The 20274-nt window shown below is 38.7% G+C and overlaps 1 protein-coding gene across 1 annotated transcript; it reads left to right on the plus strand.

The window, feature by feature from the left end:
- The first annotated feature begins 19630 nt into the window (after positions 1 to 19630).
- On the plus strand, positions 19631 to 20065 carry LOC142171928 (uncharacterized). Its single transcript, XM_075235652.1, has one exon. It carries the CDS (start codon positions 19631 to 19633, stop codon positions 20063 to 20065), a length of 435 nt encoding a protein of 144 aa, XP_075091753.1.
- The last annotated feature ends 209 nt before the right edge of the window (positions 20066 to 20274 follow it).

The raw sequence follows: 20274 nt of genomic DNA on the forward strand, positions 1-20274 counted from the left end.
ATATTTACTCACTCTAAAACAATCAATTAATATCACTCTGTGAGGTTATAGATATTAATTAATTGATATCTAGTGATAGTTAAAACTGAAATAATGTTCTTGCCTGAATTGTACTAAATTAGTGAAGACCTCTTGAGATTATTTTCACTGAGTCATTAATCTTAATTGAGTCAATTCCTTCTTGAGAATTAGAATCGAAGGAAATAAGATAAAGACATTTGAATCAGTTGCCTTGTTTGAGTCAATTCCTCCTTGAGGATTAGATTTGAAAGAAACAAGATTGAAGATTCGAAATAACATATTGTTACAAATTACTATCACTCTATTTTATTAAATGACTACTATTTCAATTTTGCTTCATGAGAATTACAAAATTTATACAATAATAATTAAGTGATAAAATAGATGAATGTGACGATAATAACTACAATCTATCATTCTAGTACATAAAAGATTTGAAATAGAAATTTTCATGACATGCTCGTATGAAATTGAAATTGAAATTATAATAATCTATCAAGCTTCATCAACTATCCCAACAAAAAGAAATTACTCCAGAAAGAAGTATTTAATTTTTACAAAGACGAGAAAGAAGAACTCTTGAAAGAGTAATATTTTTACTTGTAAAATAAAAGAATAGAAGAGAACTTAAGTGAAAGAGGGTGAGAGACCAAGATAACAATGTCTACTCCTTAATACTTGATCTTTTCTCTTAAGCCTTGCTAGTGTATTTATAGTATGGTAAGTCTAGATGGATCTTGAGTTAAGGCCTAGATGAATCCTGAGTTAAGGCCTAGATGAACCCCGGCTTCATTTCTTCTTTTTCTTTTTTGATTCTTTGTCTTGTTCCACAGTTGCATCGAGCATTTTCTCCCCTTTTCTTCATTCCATTATTTTTTCTCTAGAGTTCCATATTTTGTCTTCGTCTATGGTAATTCTTCTTCCTGCAATACTTGTTAGAAAATATGAGTTTTGAGCATAATATTTATTTATTTTATGAAAGAAAGATATTATTAGCTATGAAAAATATATGAATAATTTTTATGCATCAAATTCCCCCATACTTAAATATTTGTTCGTCCTCGAATATACAAAGACAAATATCATATTTAAAATACTTTTAAGGAAGATCATAAAAACTGTGGGTAGACAAAATTCTACTAAGACCAATCCATAAATTCAAACAGCCTTTAACCACACTCATGTTCACCTATTGCAAATTGAAATCACAATATTTTCTAATCCCAAGTGTCTCTCTATAATGAAGAAAGATGCACATATTATATATCATTATAGAACAAAGAAAGGTATAGAAAAACAAAGAAATAAAAACAAATAAAACTCTCACCCTCAGCAAAGAAATACCTCATGTTACTATAAATTGCCATAAGCTTGACTATAATGTGATTATCCATTAATATAGGAGATTTTGAGTCGAGATCAAGTAGGACTTTATAAGGTTATAATGTAGGCTTAGGGACGGGTAGGATATATATGGATAAGAGTGACTTATGTCCCTTATAGGCACTATATTTATATTAGAACTTAAGCAAAACGACCTTCCGTTTACAATAATCAACCTCCCCTCTTTCTATTTTTTCTTGTTTTGTTTTTTCAATGTTTCTCCTTTTATTGCCCTTTATTTTCTTGAAACTGGATTTCAAGAGCAACACATTTCTTTTGTTTCACAAATCAGTAAGCTCAACATTCACCCTTGTCGCCTCTTTCTTCCACAATTATTCTTCCCACCTATCTTTTTCATCTAATTCAACTTTTTAAGTGTCAGGAAGGGAATGAATTGAAAAACAAATGTCATAATAAATAGGCTAAGGGTTAATGTTTGGCTAAAAATAAAATAAAGATAATTTATTTAGGCTCAACGGGTTTGACGATAAATTTTGGCCATGGTTTTAACAAGGACAACCTACTTTCATTTCCCAACTCAAAAATCATCCATGATTTCGCCTCAAACCACACTCAAGGCAAGTTCTAGATTTTAAAATAAGAATGAGAACTAGGCGATATAAACTGACCACACAATGCACTTGGGATCAACAAACACTATGATTTTAATAAACAATAAACAAGTATGAGTTTAAGAAAGGTAGTTATACAACCCATTAATGGTACTCAATTAAATTCGTCTTTCCTAAGTCTCAATCTTTTTATAGAGAAAATCAAGCATTTAGCCAACTTATTTACCGACTAAAAAAATCTAAGAAGTGTTCGGTTCAAAATATTATGACCATGGCAAAGAACCGAACAAGAAATCCATGGAGATACGAAAAATAAAAGTTATATACTACTAGAATATATAAAAAGGAATACTAACATACACATTTAAAATCATATATATTAAAACACATTTATCTACAAAACTGCCTGATATATTTGGCTTTATTTTGCTCCATTCTATTTTTTCCTCTTTTCTATTCAGTTACCTTCAACAACCAAGACAATAAAAGTTAGTGCTTTACGCACTTGTTAGTTTAATGTTAAAATGTAAGGAAAGTAAAAATACAATGAAAATAAACAAAAGATAGGTATATTAAAATGCAAATTTTTCTATTTTCAATGTTCCACGGTTGGCTCAACAAAAACTTGCACAATTTTGAGCCAACATTCTGCATTTATATAGGTTCTACCTATTTACATTCTTCCAATACCCAGATAACCAAGCAGCTTATACTACCTATATATTCCAAAAACACCAAGTTGCATAGCAAAAGGAACTTCATAAACAGAAATAGAAATAACTTAAATAGACTACTAATTCCCCCACACTTAAAACGCTTTATCCTCCTGGATGAAAACATCGCGTGAGGGAGAAACCTATTTTTTTATTTTATTTTTTTCCTTCGGCACCTTCTCCTTCTCCTTCTCCTTTTAATATATCACTTGGGACCCAATTTTCATCAGAATCGGATTCAGAACTAGTATCTTCATCCACCATCACAGCCTTTCCTTTTCCTTTCCCTTCCACAATGGTTTTTGCTTTCTTTTTTGGAGGATTTCCCTCTCGTATTGTTAGTGCACCTATGGAGGATGGATAGATTTCAGCAAAATCAACTACATTAATATTGCTTAGATCCGGTACATTACTGAAAATATTACTGCTATGATTTGATATTGGATCCGATGGAATAGGTGTCAATGGTTATGGTGGGGGTTATCAGGTTGCTGTTGGACTGGTGTCTGAATGTCATCAGGGATATAGAATCTCGGGATTGGAGTGGTAGCTGGATCTGCCCAGTAAATGGGCGGATAATTGGGCATTCCTGTGAAGCCCCATATTTCAACCATCTGGCATTGCATATTTGAGAGAGTACATATCATGGATGAGTTGTAAATGATGTCTTGCATCTGTATATTCTCCACACTCTAAAATCCCCGATCAATTCTTCCTTCCAAATTTCCAAATCTCTGCTCCATATTATCAAAGCTCAAATTCATCCTTGCAAATTGCTCGGTTAATTGCTCAATTTGGTGTCGGGCACCTCCTTTATGTTGTCTTCTAGCCTTTGGCAGTGGTTCCTGCCCTCTTGGTCCTTCCACTCTCTCCATCTCATTCCAAAATAATTTATTAATGTATTTGGAATACCTGTAGACAACCATTATTGGGCTAGGATGGACACCATTTATTTTATAAAGTAAAGTTATGGTAGATGGATACCATAAACTTCTTACATTAGGATCATTTCTACAATTAATCGTGTGGGTGTTTATGAATCAACCCACATTCAGAGGCTTTTTCATGCAAATAGCATAGAGAAATGCTACTTTTGGTGTGTAGATGTCATATTGATGTGAGTTTGGGAGTAACCTATTGCCAATAAAGCTCAACATTGGCCTAGCACAATAGCCAATATTCTTGCGAAGAAGTTTACTTTTTTGCCTTTCAGAATTATATGCCCAATTAACTCCTCTTGGACATAAATCTGACTCCACCAAATCCCAATTTGGATTTTCTAGAAAAACGCATTGTTTCTCTGCCATCAACTTCTTCAAGAAAATGAAGACCATTAATAGTTTTAGCAGAAAAATTAATAGGTCTTCCTCTCACCATGGAAATATTTGTGACTGAGTTGATGTTTTGGTAAAACTCCAAGACTAGCTCAAGGCAAAAATCACCAGGTGGGTGTGAAAATTCTTCCCACTGGTAATCTTGGATGAGTTGAGCTATGAACTGATCCCAAATTCCATCTTCTTCATTAAAATGAATCTTTTTTATCTGGAATTGGTCTTCGGTTAGAGTTCCTTTGAAACTAGTTCTCGTTATCTCTTCTGGGAGGCATTTTGGTGGTATGAAAAGAAGAAGTGAGCTAAGGAAGAAAATTAATTGGAAATAGAATTTTTGGATGGCCTAAACTATGAAGATTGGTTACTTTTGTTCCTTGCCTTAAAGATTGGACCCCGACTTTTATTTATAGGAAAAAGACAATCACTAAAGATCTTGAGAAGTACAAATTGTATTGGTAAAAAATAAGTATTACACGTGGAATTATACGAGGATGACAGGGTAAGATACATGGATTACTAAGAAAATGACAACTGAAGTATAGCATTAAAAGAGTCACGATTTACAACAGGTACGAGCAAATCACTCACGAGACAAAAAAGGTACGGTTGCTCGAGCCTAAATTACTCAGTGAAGAGACACGGGCAGAATGAATCAAGACAATGAAGAGGAAAGATTCATGAACCTCTAATTAATGTGGAAGAAGAATCAGAACTGTTACAGAATTTTCATGAACAGTTACGATTACCAATTATAACGTTTCATTAATAACATTAATGCTCATAATGATTCTGTCATAAAAGGGAAGAAACGTTATATTTATAAATTCCTATATAAAGGAAGAGAATTTCACTTGTAAGGACACGTTCTAATGAACATTGGAATATATTTACTTTCTTACGCTTTCTATTGATTACTTTGCCATTTCTGATTCCGATTTCCTTTCTTATTTTTGAGAGAATATTGAATTCCTTGATTATCAGTAACCTGAGTAATTCTAAAAATAGGCTTTGACTGAGAATCTAATTCTTTGATTAAACAAATTGGTTCTGTTACTGGGAATCTGATAATCTTCTCTTACTTTCCAAATCACTATCTCTCAACTGAATCATGTCAAATGTCAATGACAGCAACCAACAGATGGAAGGAACCCCAGTTCCGTCACCTCAAGGAACCCCACGCAATTCAAGAGAAGCATCACCAGAAAGATCCACAACTCATAACAATGAACAAATTGTCGAGCAGGATGCTGTGAAGCAGTTAATTACTGAGTACGTGAATGATGCTCTCCACGCTTTCGTGAGGGGACTACCAACTGTACCACCCAAACCTCTACCAAACAATACTGCAACTGTGGAAATTCCACGATCAGGGTTGGCTAATTTTGGAAGCGGAGGAACTCCCAACGAGTCACGTGATGGGAGACCAGGCACGCCTAATAATTCTGATTTATAAACTTTAATATTAACCTTGCAGAAATAGGTGAAAGAATAAAATGACTGTATTGAACAAATACCCGGCATATCACCTGTGATCAAAAGAGTTGATTTCGACAAATATTCACAACAACCATGGAAGCCAAGCGCAGCTCCATTACTAATTCCCAAAAAATTTAAAATACCTGACATCTTGAAATATGATGGAACGACCGATCCACGTGACCACGATACTGCATTCACCACGGGAGTAAAAGGCAATGATTTAACCAAGTAGGAAATTGAATCTGTGCTGGTCAAAAAGTTTGGGGAAACACTTACTAAAGGAGCGTTAACATGGTATTCCCTTTTACCTGAAAATTCTATTAATTCTTTTGCTGAGCTTGCAGATCTATTTAGAGGATGAAAGAATATTTGAAAAGAGAATAGAGGATATATTCAAAGTAAAACAAAGGGATACAGAATTGCTTCTAGAATTTGTAGACAAATTCCAGCATGAAAGAATATTGCTTCCAAGAGTACCTGATAATTGGGCGGCCATGGCATTTGCAAGCAATTTAAACGAGAAAAGTTCAGAAGCTACAAGGAGGCTTAAAGAGAGCCTACAAGAATTCCCTGCCCCAACATGGAATGATGTCTATAATAGGTACAGTACCAAGTTATGGATCGAAGAAGATACCGCAGCTCAATCAAGGGTTAAAGAGAAAACAGGTTCGAGGCTGTCAGAACCTGAGAAGAGGTCCGGTAAAAGTAGGTACGAGCCTTATATGGGACCTTCGGGGCAAGAAGCTCGTTCCAAATTCGAAAACGTGTGGGCTGATCACATGTTCGCAAATAAAGATCTAGGTTCGTCATCAAGATTCAGAAAAAATCAAGATGAATGTAATAGAGATGCTAATGCAAACGCAAGGATTGGGGACTACAATTTTAACATGAGTACCTCCGAGTTGGTCGATGTTTTAAGAAGCATAGGAGATAAGGTACGATGGCTTAAAGAGATGAGATCAAATCCAAATAGAAGAAACTCAGACTTTTGGTGCGAGTTCCATAATGATCACGGCCATAGAACATCAGACTGCAGATTATTATAAGGTGAGGTGGAACATTTATTAAAGCAGGGCTATCTAACAGAATTGTTCAGCGAGAAAGGCAAACAAACTTATAAGAAAAACAGGCAAGAGCCCCCAAAACCTCCGTCTCCAAAGAGAACAGTAAATGTTATAAACGGCGGAGAAGAAATCAACGGCGTAACCTATACAACAGCGAGAAAAACAACAAAATTCACAATAACTCACTAGAAGTGAACTCGCCAAGCTCTGGAAGACGGCAACATAACCTTTGATGATGCAGATGCCGATGGATTAATGATTCCTCACAATGATGCACTAGTAATATCTTTACTTATACATGATACTAACGTAAAACGAGTTTTGATAGACCCAGGTAGCTCTGTAAATATTATTCTATTACGAGTGGTGAACGAAATGTTGATGGGCAATCATGTAGTTCCAAAAGCACGTTCCTTATCTCGGTTTGATAACTCAACCGTAATTATGAAGGGCAAGATTGATCTAAGCACATACGCAGAGGGGGTCATCAAAGAAGCAAAATTTCAAGTGATAGACATGGATATGGCCTATAATGTGATTCTTGGGAGGCCGTGGATTCATGATATGGATGTTGTACCATCCACATTGCATCAGGTTATCAAATTCCCTTTAAAATGGGGAATTCAGCAGATTCGAGGAGATCAACAAACTTCGAGGAGCATCAATTTGGTGATACATCCAAGTCCAAAAGATACGAGTGCAAATCAAAAGGATGCGGGTGCAAGTGAGAAAGATGCGGTAAATCAAATCTCAACAAAAATTGTATCAAAACAAACAGACGTGGATTCCAGACCAGATGTAATTCAAGAACCAAAGGAGAATGAAAACATTAAAACAACGATTGAGGAACTTAAATCTGTTCCACTATTCGAACAATGGCCAGATCGAAGAATTCATATCGGAGCAAGGTTGAACCCAGATATGAGAGGTAAGTTAATTAAATATTTAAAAGCTAACACGGATTATTTTACATGGTCCCATTCAGATATGACATGTATACCTCCGGACGTGATGACTCATAAATTAAATGAAGATCCATCATTCATACCTGTCAAACAAAATAAGAGGAAGCAAGGATCATTCAAAAATCAAGTGATCGATGAAGAGGTACAGAAACTCTTAAAGATCGATTCAATACGCGAGGTAAAATATCCTAATTGGTTAGCTAATACAATAGTAGTTCTGAAAAAGAACAGTAAATGGAGAGTTTGTGTGGATTACACTGACTTAAATAAAGCATGCCCGAATAATTCATTCCATTTACCGCATATAGATCAATTGATTGATGCTACCGCAGGTCACGAATTGTTAAGATTTTTAGATGCGTATTCTGGTTATAATCAAATAAAAATGGACCCCTTAGACGAAGAAAAAGCTTCATTTATTACAAACAGGGGGACTTATTATTATAAAGTCATGCCTTTTGGCTTGAAAAATACTGGAGCCACGTATCAGAGGTTGGTGACTAACATGTTCCAAGAACACCTGGGGAAAATGATGGAAGTGTACATTGATGATATATTGGTCAAATCTACACAAGCGGAAGATCACTTTCAACATCTTTCAACTACCTTCGTGATCCTCCGCAGATATAGTATGAAACTGAACCCAGAAAAATGCGCTTTTGGCGTAGCTTCAGATTGACAGGTAGGATTGCAACTATGGGAATATTCATTTCAAGATCTTTAGAGAAAAGCTTTAAATTCTTTTAGTTTTGAAGAAGCAGAATCAGTTCGAATGGACTAAGGAATGCCAGCAAGCCCTCAAAGATTTGAAGGCATACTTAACAAATCCTCCCCTGCTGTCTAAACCAAGGGACGGAGAAAGACTATTTGTATATCTTGCAGTTGCAGAAGCAGTTGTAAGTACAGTTTTAGTAAGGGAGGACAAAGGTAAACAACCTCCTATTTACTATGTTAGTAAATCTTTATTGGATGCTGAAACTAGATATCCTCATCTAGAAAAAATTAGCTTTAACATTAATCATGGCAGCTAGGAAATTGAGACCATATTTTCAATGCCATCATATCTCCGTAGTAACTGCATATCCGTTAAGGAATATTTTACATAAACAAGAATTGTAAGGCAGACTAGCCAAGTGGACAATAGAACTAAGTGAATATGACATTATTTATCAACCTCGAACAGCAATAAAGTCTCAAGTATTAGCAGATTTCGTCGCAGATTTTAATACAAAAATAATTTCTGAAGTAGAAAAGGAATTACAATTTTTTACTGGAGCTAATCCAGGTACATGGACTTTATTTACTAACGGCTCTTCAAATATCAAAGGAGCCGATTTAGGTATTGTCTTAATCCCACCCTCGGGTGAAAGTATAAGACAAGCAATTAAATGTTACCCAATTACTAATAATGAAGTAGAGTATGAAGCTGTAATTGTAGAATTGGAACTAGCATGAGAACTCTCCATAGAGCAAATCATGATTAAAAGTGACTCTAAACTGGTAGTCAATCAGATGCAGGGGACTTACTGTAACGACCCGGCCGGTCGTTTTACGAATTTAAGTCCCGTACAGCAGCATAAGGCCCTGAGCAGCTTTATATTATGTGTATTGACTTGCGTGCGTGGTTGAATTCAGCTACCAGATGATTCAGAGTGATTTGGGATACTTAGTCCCTAAAACGGAAGCTTAAGTCTTAGGGTTTTGACCGTAGTTGGAACTATATGAAGACGACTTCGGAATAGAGTTCCGTCAGTTCCATTAGCTCCGTTGGGTGATTTTGGACTTAGGAGCGTGTCCGGAATATAAATCTGAGGTCTGTAGCTGATTTAGGCTTGAAATGGCGAAAGTCGAATTTTTGGAGATTTGGACCGGAAGTGGACTTTATGATATCGGGGTCGGAATGCGATTTTGAGAGTTGGAACAGCTCCGTTATGTTATTTGGGACTTGCCTGCAAAATTTGACGTCATTCCAGGTTGATTTGATAGGTTTCGGCATGAGTTTTAGAAGTTGAAAGATTTGAAATTTATAAGTTCGATTCATGGTGCGATTCGTGGTTTTGACGTTGTTTGATATGACTTTAAGGCTCGACTAAGTTCGTATGGTATATTAGGATTGGTTGGTATGTTTGGTTGAGATCCCGGGGGCCTCGGGTGTGTTTCGGGTTCTTAACGGATTAAAAGTTTGATTTGTGTTACTGCTAAGTCTTCAGGCTTCTGGTATTTTCGCACCTGCGAAGAAGAGACAGCAGGTGCGAGAGCGCACGTACGGAGAGGCAAGCGCAGAAGTGGAAAAATGGAGGAGTGCCAGGGGTCGCAGGTGCGAGAAAAATTCCGCATCTGCGATGCCCGCAGATGCGAAGATTGAGGCGTAGGTGTGAGAAGAGATGGACTTGACAGTCTCCGCAGGTGCGGAGAAATTATGTGCATCAGCGGCTTCGCAGAAGCGGATTTTTGGCGCGCAGAAGCGAGGGGAAGCGCAGGTGCGGTTGGACATGCGCACCTACGGTCGCGCAGATGCGGCTATTTATGTGCAGGTGTGGTCACGCCTGGGCAGAAAAGAGAAATCTGAGGGTTTGGTTTCATTCTTTATTTTTGGACTTGAGAGCTCGGAATTTGGCAATATTTCAAGGGTTTTTCAGAGGAAACTTTGGGGTAATGATTCCTAACTCATTTTTGGTTGTTTTCCATTAATCCATAGTTGTTTTCTCCATTTAGTTTTGGGTTTGGATTGAAAATTTAGGAAAAATATGAAGAAGTTCTTCAACTAAGAGTTTTGAGTTTTGATTGGGATTTAGACATCGAATTTGAATAATTTTGGTACGATTGAACTCGCGAGTGAATGGGTGTTCGTATTTTGTGACTTTTACCCGATTCCGAGACGTGGGCCCGGGTCGACTTTTTAGGGCGAATTTTGGAATTTTTATTAAATATTGAATTCATTGATTAGATAAGTTTATTATTGTAGTATTCATGTTATGCAATTGTGTTTGGCTAGATTTGGGCCATTCGGAGTCGGATAATTGAGGAAAGGACATTCTTACGGATTGTTTGAGCTTGGTTCGAGGTAAGTATCTGGCCTAACCTTGTGTGTGGGATTTTCCCCTTAGGATTTGAGTCTTCTATGTTGATTTGTAGTCCATGCACGCGAGGTGACGAGTGCGTGCTCGGACTTATTTGTAAAAATTTGGCCTTTTAGGATTCTTAGGTCCTTATATTCACTGAGTATGAAGTTGTCCTTGATATGATTAAGTTCCTATTTACTAGTTTCACCTCTACATGCTTTAATTAGAATTAATTGCTTTCAGAATTCACTCTTATTGCCTATTGAACTCTTATTTGACTTAACTGAAGATTTTTTTTACCTCCTCTATTGTCATGCTATCTTTTCATAACTGCTTATCTTTATTTAAAATTATTATTATATCATCTTATAAGTTGTTTAGTCTTAATTGAGGTTATGATTATCTTTTCGCTGCTTATCCTTAATTAAATTGTTGAAAATCCTTAGTAATTTCCCAACCTTAAAAAGAAGTTTTAGATATCATATATCTTAGTCGACTTGTTTTATTTGGAATTACTCGACTCGTGTAAGTTTCCCTGTTGTTGAAATGTATATTGTGGGATCGTTTATACACATTAGTTTCCCTTTGTTGAGTTGTTCTCTTTACGCCTAGCATTATTTACTGTGGTTATTCTTTGTGATTTGGTCCCACATTTTCCTGTGATTTTAAAAGTTCTAAATTTGATTTACTTGTTGTACTTTGGATTATTGCCATTGTTGTTGTTGTATTTGTTTTTGTGATGTACGAGGTTTTTGCCGTGCGGCTGTTATTATTGTGATGCACGAGGTTTCTGCCGTGCGGTTGTTGTTATAGGGTTGCACGAGGTTTCTCACGTGCTATTGTTACTATTGATTTTGCACATGCGGCGTGACAAGGTAGGATATATATATATATGTGTGTGGGTTGCGCATGTGGCGAGACATGGTGGGAACATTATTATGCACGTGTGGCGAGACAAGGCGGGTAATTATGTTACTATTGCACACATGGCGTGACAAGGTGGGTTGTGTCAGGGATTGATTTGTGATGATTTATGGCCTGGGGGCATTCTTGTTGTTGATATTTGTGTAGTGGTATACGTACCTGTGTGATCTTGATCTTGTGAAAGCTGTGAGAAAATATTCTACGTGTTGTCCGTTCTTCTTCTTCCTTATGCTATTTTGCTGGTATGGACTATGTTAGGACACTTGTACAAGCATACACGTAGTTAAGCACTCTTATCGAATAAGAGGTTTTCTTCATATTTTTGAGCATAGATGCTTACCCTTGTTTACTTGCCTTCTATGTGAGAATGGCTCTATTGGCACGTGAGTCGTTAGTGTGGTTATGAGGTGTTATGAGGGCAGAGGTTTCCAAGTGTTAGGGTTCAGGTATTGAGACCCGTGAGATTGTAAATTGTCCGAGGTTCGGTACCTCGTGGAGTTGTTGACTAAAACCTGATGTAAAAGCGGTTGTAATTACTGAGTTATTATTGTCTTTGCTGTATTCGTGATTCCAGATTTAGGTTGTGTTTCATTCACTTTGTCTGAGTCATTTTCATGATATTCCGCTGATACTTGTTGTTTCTTACTTTAATGCCATCACTGTATTGTGAGCCATATTGCATAGTCTTTATGTAGACATCATACTTTTGTTATTCATGTACTTATATTTGTTCGGTTTATTAGACCAGTGGGTGTCTTGATTGTTCCTAGTCACTACTCCACCGAGGTTAGTCTTGATACTTACTGGGCACTGCTGTGGTGTGCTCATGCTACTATTCTGCACATTTTTGTGCAGATCCAGGTACTTGTTCGTTAGCTAGCTGTGTGGACTGTTGCTGTGGAGACTCAAGGTAAACCTGCTGCTGCGTTCGCAGGCTTCGGAGTCACCTTCCAATTTTCGTTTTGCACTGTTTATACTTATTTCTGGACAGTTATATTTAGAAGTTTTCTAGCAAACACTCTGTAGAGCTTATGACTTGTACTACCGGTTTTGAGAATTTTAAGAGATTCTAATTAAATAATGTTGTTGTTTTAATTATTGTTAGGCTTACCTAGTCCCTAAGACTAGGTGCCATCACGATACCCAACGAAGGGAAAATTGGGTCATGACAAGTTGGTATCAGAGCTCTAGGTTCATAGGTGCTATGAGTCATAAGCGAGTTTGGGTAGAGTCATGTAGATCGGCACGAAGACGTCTGTACTTATCTTCGAGAGGCTACAGAACTTTTAGGACAATCTCACTTTTTGCATTCCTATCATACCAGGTTATTGATCTCGGAGTTTGAACTTTTATTATTCCATTCTCTCACAGATGGTGAGGACACGAGCTACAGTTATAGACGATGCTACTCTTGGAGCAAGTATCACTAGAGGCAGAGGCAGAGGCCGACGAGGAGTAAGTGTCGCAGCCAGAGCACCTACCAGAGCAGCAGTTGAGGAGCCGCCATTAGTTCCAATTGGGGAGCAGGTACCGGAGGTGCCTGCTATTACCCCCGGACTTCAGGAGACCTTAGTACAGTTCTTGAGCATGTTTGGTACATTGACTCAGGCGGGGTTGATTCTGGTTGCACCAACTACTTTACAGACCGGGGGAGGAACCCAGACTCCTGCCACCCACACCCCAGAGCAGCGAGTTCATGTTGGTCAGGCTCCAGGTATCATGGCGACACAGCTTGTGGTCCCAGTTCAGCCCGTGGTCAGGGCAGTAGCATCTGAGGAAGAGCACCTTAGACTTGCAAGGTTCAAGAAATATGACCCTCCTACATTTAGTGTTTTGACTTCAGAGAGTGCACAAGATTTTCTGGAGGAGTGTCATAGCATTCTCCGTACTATGGGTATTGTGGAGACGAGCGGGGTTGCTTTTACTATGTTCCAGTTTAGGGGAGTGGCCTACTGGTGGTGGCGGGCATACGAGTTGGGTAGCCCGGCCGAGTTAGCTTCACTTACAATGGGTTCAGTTTTCAGATATGTTCCTGAGAGAGTTTGTACCTCAGTCCCTTCGAGATGCATGGCGTGCGGAGTTTGAGCAGCTGCGCCAAGGCACTATGTCAGTGTCAGAGTATGCCGTGAGATTCAGTGATTTGACCAGGCATGCACCTGCTTTAGTCTCCACAGTTAGAGAGCGTGTCCGCAGATTCATTGAGGGACTCAGACATGATATTCGGCTCAGCATGGTTCGTAAGTTAGAGTCGGATGTTTCATTTCAGCAGGTGGTAGGGATCGCCCGTCGAGTAGAGGGCATGTAGGACCAGGAGAGAGAAGATACTCGAGGCCACGAGAGAGAGTACAGGCGAGATCAGGAGAGAGAGGACAGGGAGGTGAGGAGGCCTCGTAGACCAGAGAGATCTACTGGTCCTTATTTTGGAGGCAGGGTACGACATGGTAGAGGTTTTGTGGGTCAGCCAGTTCAGTTTGCACTTCAGGCTTCGCACAATATTCCGGGTGCTCATGGGTCTCAGAGTACCCGTACCGCACAATTCCCACAACCACGTCAGCAGAGAGGTTGCTTCGAGTGTGGAGATACCGGCCACAGGGTGAGAGATTGTCCTAGACTTCAGATAGGTGTGTCATATCAGAGTATTCAGGCGAGTAGAGGGCACCCAAGAGGGGAAGGCCCGACTCGTTGATGTGTTTCATATAGTAGGCTCGAGGTCACTGCGCCAGATGATGTCATACAGGTATGCTTTTGATTTGTAACAGAGGGGCACCATTAGTATTTTGATTCGGTTCTGCTTATCGGGGTGAGTTCCCCTACTTGTTGTCCCACCTATGGGTGAGTTCATGACTTAGTATTATGTATAGTTGTTTATTTTGTTGGGAGTTTCTATGAGTGATAGCTGTGTCTATCGTTTATTTCTATTAATTATTGAAAGTTGACTATAAGTGCATTCACGTTGTCCATTATGGTAGGTTTGATGTGATTCCTGAGTAAATTTGGTTATAATTTGTGACTTGATACTCTACCGGGGTGAGAATTTAGCAAGTGTTGAGATTTTATTGGCAGAATTGAGTTAGTGGAAGATTTCCATTGGTATAATATGTATTCGACTTGTGATTCAGAGTTGAGGGCGAGACCCTCGCGACTCCATGTGATTCATTATGTTTGAGCCAGGTTGCGTGCCGCGGTGGAGGGTGATACCAGTATGAGATCCTTATGATTTGTTCGTGTACTTTGATTTTTCCTTTTGAATTGATTCGTAGTAGGGTATTGTTAGAAAGTTGTGCCTGTCGGGCTTGTTTGATATTTATCTTATGTGTTTCCCTTTACATACTTAGTCCATTTCGTTATGTGCTTCTTGAGTTTTGGCTTGCGGGGTGTGTGCCCGATGGTGTTAGTTGTGATTTGTTGAATTGGGTGTATAGTTATGAGGTCTTCGTGTTTCTTTCATCATTATCAGCATTGTGGAGGTTTGAAATGGGTTGCTAATGGATATGGGTCTAATTGCTAGTGCTGGTTTTGATTTCGGGAAGCTATTATGATCAAAAATGTTATTTTGGGCCTATGTATGGCGTTTGGTTGTGTGGTCATACCTTGTGGATATAGGCATGAGTTGTTACAGCTGGTTGAGACTGTTATCGGTTATGGATTTAGAATCGGGTCTTTTGAAGACAAATGGAAGGTGAGAATTTTGACTCTAAGGCTTATCAGTATTGGCGGAAAGGATGAATTACAGTTGGGATGGTGTCGTCAGGCTTATGTGGATTGGGGTGACGTGGAGTCGCCCGCGGGTGTGTGTTGAATATGTAGCTTCAATGATTTGAAGATTTCGAGGCGATTCTTAGCACGTTCGAGGACGAACGTTTGTTTAAGAGGGGAAGGATGTAATGACCCGGCCGATCATTTTGAGAATTTAAGTCCCGTCCGACGGCATAAGGCCCTGAGCAGCTTCATATTATGTGTATTGACTTGCATGCGTGGTTGAATTCAGTTACCGGATGATTCAGAGTGATTTGGAACAGCTCCGTTATGCTATTTGGGACTTGCCTGCAAAATTTGACGTCATTCCGGGTTGATTTAATAGGTTTCGTCACGAGTTTTAGAAGTTGAAAGATTTGAAATTTATTAGTTCAATTCATGGTGCGATTCGTGGTTTCGACATTGTTTGATATGACTTTAAGGCTCGACTAAGTTCGTATGGTGTATTAGGATTGGTTGGCATGTTTGGTTGACGTCCCGGGGACCTCGGGTGAGTTTTGGGTGCTTAACGGATTAAAAGTTTGATTTGTGTTACTGCTAAGTCTTCAGGCATCTGGTATTTTCGAACCTACGAAGAAGAGACCACAGGTGCGAGAGCGCACGTGCGAAGAGGCAAGCGCAGAAGCAGAAAATGGAGGAGTGCCAGGGGTCACAGGTGCGAGGAAAATTCCGCATCTGCGATGCCCGCAGATGCGAAGATTGACGCGCAGGTGCGAGAAGAGCTGGACTTGACAGTCTCCGCAGGTGCGGATAAATTGTGTGCATCAGCAGCTCCGCAGAAGCGGATTTTTGGCGTGCAGAAGCGAGAGGAAGCGCAGGTGCGGTTGGACATGCGCACCTGCGGTCGCGCAGATGCGGCTATTTATGCGCAGGTGCAGTCACGCCTGGGTAGAAAAGGGAAATCCGAGGGTTTTGTTTTATTCTTCGTTTTTGGACTTGAGAGCTCCGAATTTGGCGATTTTTCGAGGATTTTTCATAGGATACTTTAGGGTAATGATTCCTAACTCATTTTTGGTTGTTTTCCATTAATTCATAGTTGTTTTCTCCATTTAGTTTCGGGTTTGGATTAAAAATTTAGGAAAAATGGGAAGAAGTTCTTCGACTAAGAGTTTTGAGTTTTGATTGGGATTTAGACATCGGATTTGGATAATTTTGGTACGAGTGAACTCGCGAGTGAATGGGTGTTCGTATTTTGTGACTTTTACCTGATTCCGAGACGTGGGCCCGGGTCGACTTTTCAGGGCGAATTTTGGATTTTTTATTAAATATTGAATACGTTGATTAGATATGTTTATTATTGTAGTATTCACGTTATGCAATTGTGTTTGGCTAGATTTGGGCCATTCGGAGTCGGATAATTGAGGAAAGGACATTCTTACGGATTGATTGAGCTTGGTTCGAGGTAAGTATCTGGCCTAACCTTGTGTGTGGGATTTTCCCCTTAGGATTTGAGTCTTCTATGTTGATTTGTAGTCCATGCACGCGAGGTGACGAGTGCGTGCTCGGACTTATTTGTAAAAATTTGGCCTTTTAGGATTCTTAGGTCCTTATATTCACTGAGTATGAAGTTGTCCTTGATATGATTAAGTTCCTATTTACTAGTTTCACCTCTACATGCTTTAATTAGAATTAATTGCTTTCAGGATTCACTCTTAATGCCTATTGGACTCTTATTTGACTTAACTGAAGATTTTTTTTACCTCCTCTATTGTCATGCTATCTTTTCATAACCGCTTATCTTTATTTAAAATTATTATTATATCATCTTATAAGTTGTTTAGTCTTAATTGAGGTTATGATTATCTTTCCGCTGCTTATCCTTAATTAAATTGTTGAAAATCCTTAGTAATTTCTCAATCTTAAAAGAAGTTTTAGATATCATATATCTTAGTCGACTTGTTTTATTTGGAATTACTTGACCCGTGTTAGTTTCCCTGTTGTTGAAATGTATATTGTGGGATCGTTGATACATATTAGTTTCCCTTTGTTGAGTTGTTCTCTTTACGCCTAGCATTATTTACTGTGGTTATTCTTTGTGATTTGGTCCCACATTTTCCTGTGATTTTAAAAGTTCTAAATTTGATTTACTTGTCGTACTTTAGATTATTGCCATTGTTGTTGTTGTATTTGTTGTTGTGATTCACGAGGTTTCTGCCGTACGGTTGTTGTTATGGGGTTGCACGAGGTTTCTCACGTGCTATTGTTACTATTGATTTTGCACATGCGGCGTGACAAGGTAGGATATATATATGTGTGGGTTGCGCATGTGGCGAGACAAGGTGGGAACATTATTATGCACATGTGGCTAGACAAGGCAGGCAATTATGTTACTATTGCACACGTGGCGAGACAAGGTGGGATGTGTCAGGGATTGATTTGTGATGATTTATGGCCTGGGGGCATTCTTGTTGTTGATATTTTTGTAGTGGTATACGTACCTGTGTGAGCTTGATCTTGTGAAAGCTGTGAGAAAATATTCTACGTGTTGTCCGTTTTTCTTCTTCCTTATGCTATTTTGCTGGTATGGACTATGTTAGGACACTTGCACAAGCATACACGTAGTTAAGAACTCTTATAGAATAAGAGGTGTTCTTGATATTGTTGAGCATAGATGCTCACCTTTGTTTACTTGCCTTCTATGTGAGAATGGCTCTATTGGCACGTGAGTCGTGTGGTTATGAGGTGTTATGAGGGCACAGGTTGCCAAGTGTTAGGGTTCAGGTATTGAGACCCGTGAGATTGTAAATTGTCCGAGGTTCGGTACCTCGTGGAGTTGTTGACTAAAACCTGATGTAAAAGTAGTTGTAATTACTGAGTTATTATTGTCCTTATTGTATTCGTGATTCCGGATTTAGGTTGTGTTTCATTCACTTTGTCTGCATCATTTTCATGATATTCCGCTGATAGTTGTTGTTTCTTGCTTTAATGCCATCACTGTATTGTGAGCCATATTTCATAGTCTTTATGTAGACATCATACTTTTATTATTCATGTACTTATATTTGTTCGGTTTATTAGACCAGTGGGTATCTTGACTGTTCCTCGTCACTACTCTACCGAGGTTAATCTTGATACTTACTGGGCACCGCTATGGTGTGCTCATGCTACTCTTTTGTACATTTTTGTGCAGATCCAGGTACTTGTTCGTTAGCTAGCTGTGTAGACTGTTGCTGTGGAGACTCAAGGTAAACCTGTTGCTGCGTTCGCAGGCTTCGGAGTCACCTTCCAGTTTTTGTTTTGCACTGTTTATACTTATTTCTGGACAGTTGTATTTAGAAGTTTTCTAGCAAACACTCTGTAGAGCTTATGACTTGTACTACCGGTTTTGAGAATTTTAAGAGATTCTAATTTAATAATGTTGTTGTTTTAATTATTGTTAGGCTTACCTAGTCCCTAAAACTAGGTGCCATCACGATACCCAACGAAGGGAAAATTGGGTCGTGACACTTACACCGCTAGAGAGACACGAATGCAACAATACTTAGAAAAGGCACGAGAACTGGTCAGGCAATTCCAATCATGGAAGATCGTGCAAATACCCAGGGAAGAAAATGCAGAAGCAGACGCGTTGGCTAACCTTGCTTCTGTTGCATAAGTAACGAGTGAGGAAAATGCTATTGTAATCTATTTATTTCATTCAGCACTTGACCAGGATAAACACGAGGTAAGCTTTAATAATTTAACATGGGATTGGAGAAACGAGATTGTTAATTTTCTGCAGTACGGGACCGTACCTGAAGGCAAGAAAGAATCTCAAAAGCTTCGACGGAAAGATGCTCGTTACTGTCTAATTCGAGACAATTTATATCGAAAAATGTTTGGCGGTCCTTTAGCAAGGTGCCTTGGACCCAATCAAACGGAGTACGTGATGAGGGAAATACATGAAGGACATTGCGGAAATCACGCAGGTAGAAGATCTTTAGTTAAAACACTAATCAGGGCAGGATACTACTGGCCTAAAATGGAAGCAGATGCGGAAAATTTTGTAGCCAAGTGTGATAAGTGCCAACGATATTCCAACAATACGCATCGACCTGCAGAGTTACTACATACAGTTATTTCCCCGTGGCCATTTATGAAATGGGGAATGGATATAGTAGGGCCTTTACCACAAGCTAAAGGTAAGGTACGGTTCCTAGTAGTGTTAACAGATTACTTTTCAAAATGGGTAGAGGCATGAGCTTTCAAACAGGTACGAGAAAAAGAGGTGAAAGATTTCATTTGGCATAACATCATATGCCGGTTTGGAGTTCCAAAAGAAATCGTATGTGATAATGGCCCACAATTTATAGGCTGGAAAATCACGGAGTTCTTTCAAAATTGGCAAATCAAACGAATAACCTCTTCACCTTACCACCCCATGGCAAATGGACAAGTTGAGTCAACAAATAAGACTATCGTCAATAATTTGAAGAAGAGACTAGAAAAATCAAAAGGGAATTGGCCTGAAGAATTACCAGGAGTATTATGGGCTTATAGAACCACAGCAAAAACAGCTACGGGAGAAACTCCATTTTTGTTTGTGTACGGTTCAGAAGCTTTAATCCCAGTTGAAATAGGAGAACCAAGCACGAGATTCACATTGGCAACGGAAGAATCGAACGATGAGGAATTAAGGACAAACTTGGACTTACTCAAACAAAGAAGAGAAGCAACTCTAATACGAATGGCAGCACAAAAGCAAATTATAGAACGATACTACAACATAAAGGCTCACCTCAAGTACTTCAAAATGGGGACTTCGTTCTTAAAAAGGTTTTTTAATCAACGAAAACAACCGGAGCAGGAAAGTTAAATCTAAATTAGGAAGGACCCTATAAAGTTCGAGGTATTGCTGGAAAAGGTGCCTACGAGTTAGAAACCATGGATGGCAAGGTTTTACCCTCGAGTTGGAATGTTGTTCATTTAAAGAAATACTATTTCTGAGCAAAAGAAATACCCACGGTCAGGTATCGTTCGATTACGATTTTTATTTTACAGTTAAAATTAAACTAACAATTTTAG

The sequence above is a fragment of the Nicotiana tabacum genome, chromosome 17 (assembly GCF_000715075.1).
Source record: "Nicotiana tabacum cultivar K326 chromosome 17, ASM71507v2, whole genome shotgun sequence".
Lineage (NCBI taxonomy): Eukaryota > Viridiplantae > Streptophyta > Magnoliopsida > Solanales > Solanaceae > Nicotiana > Nicotiana tabacum.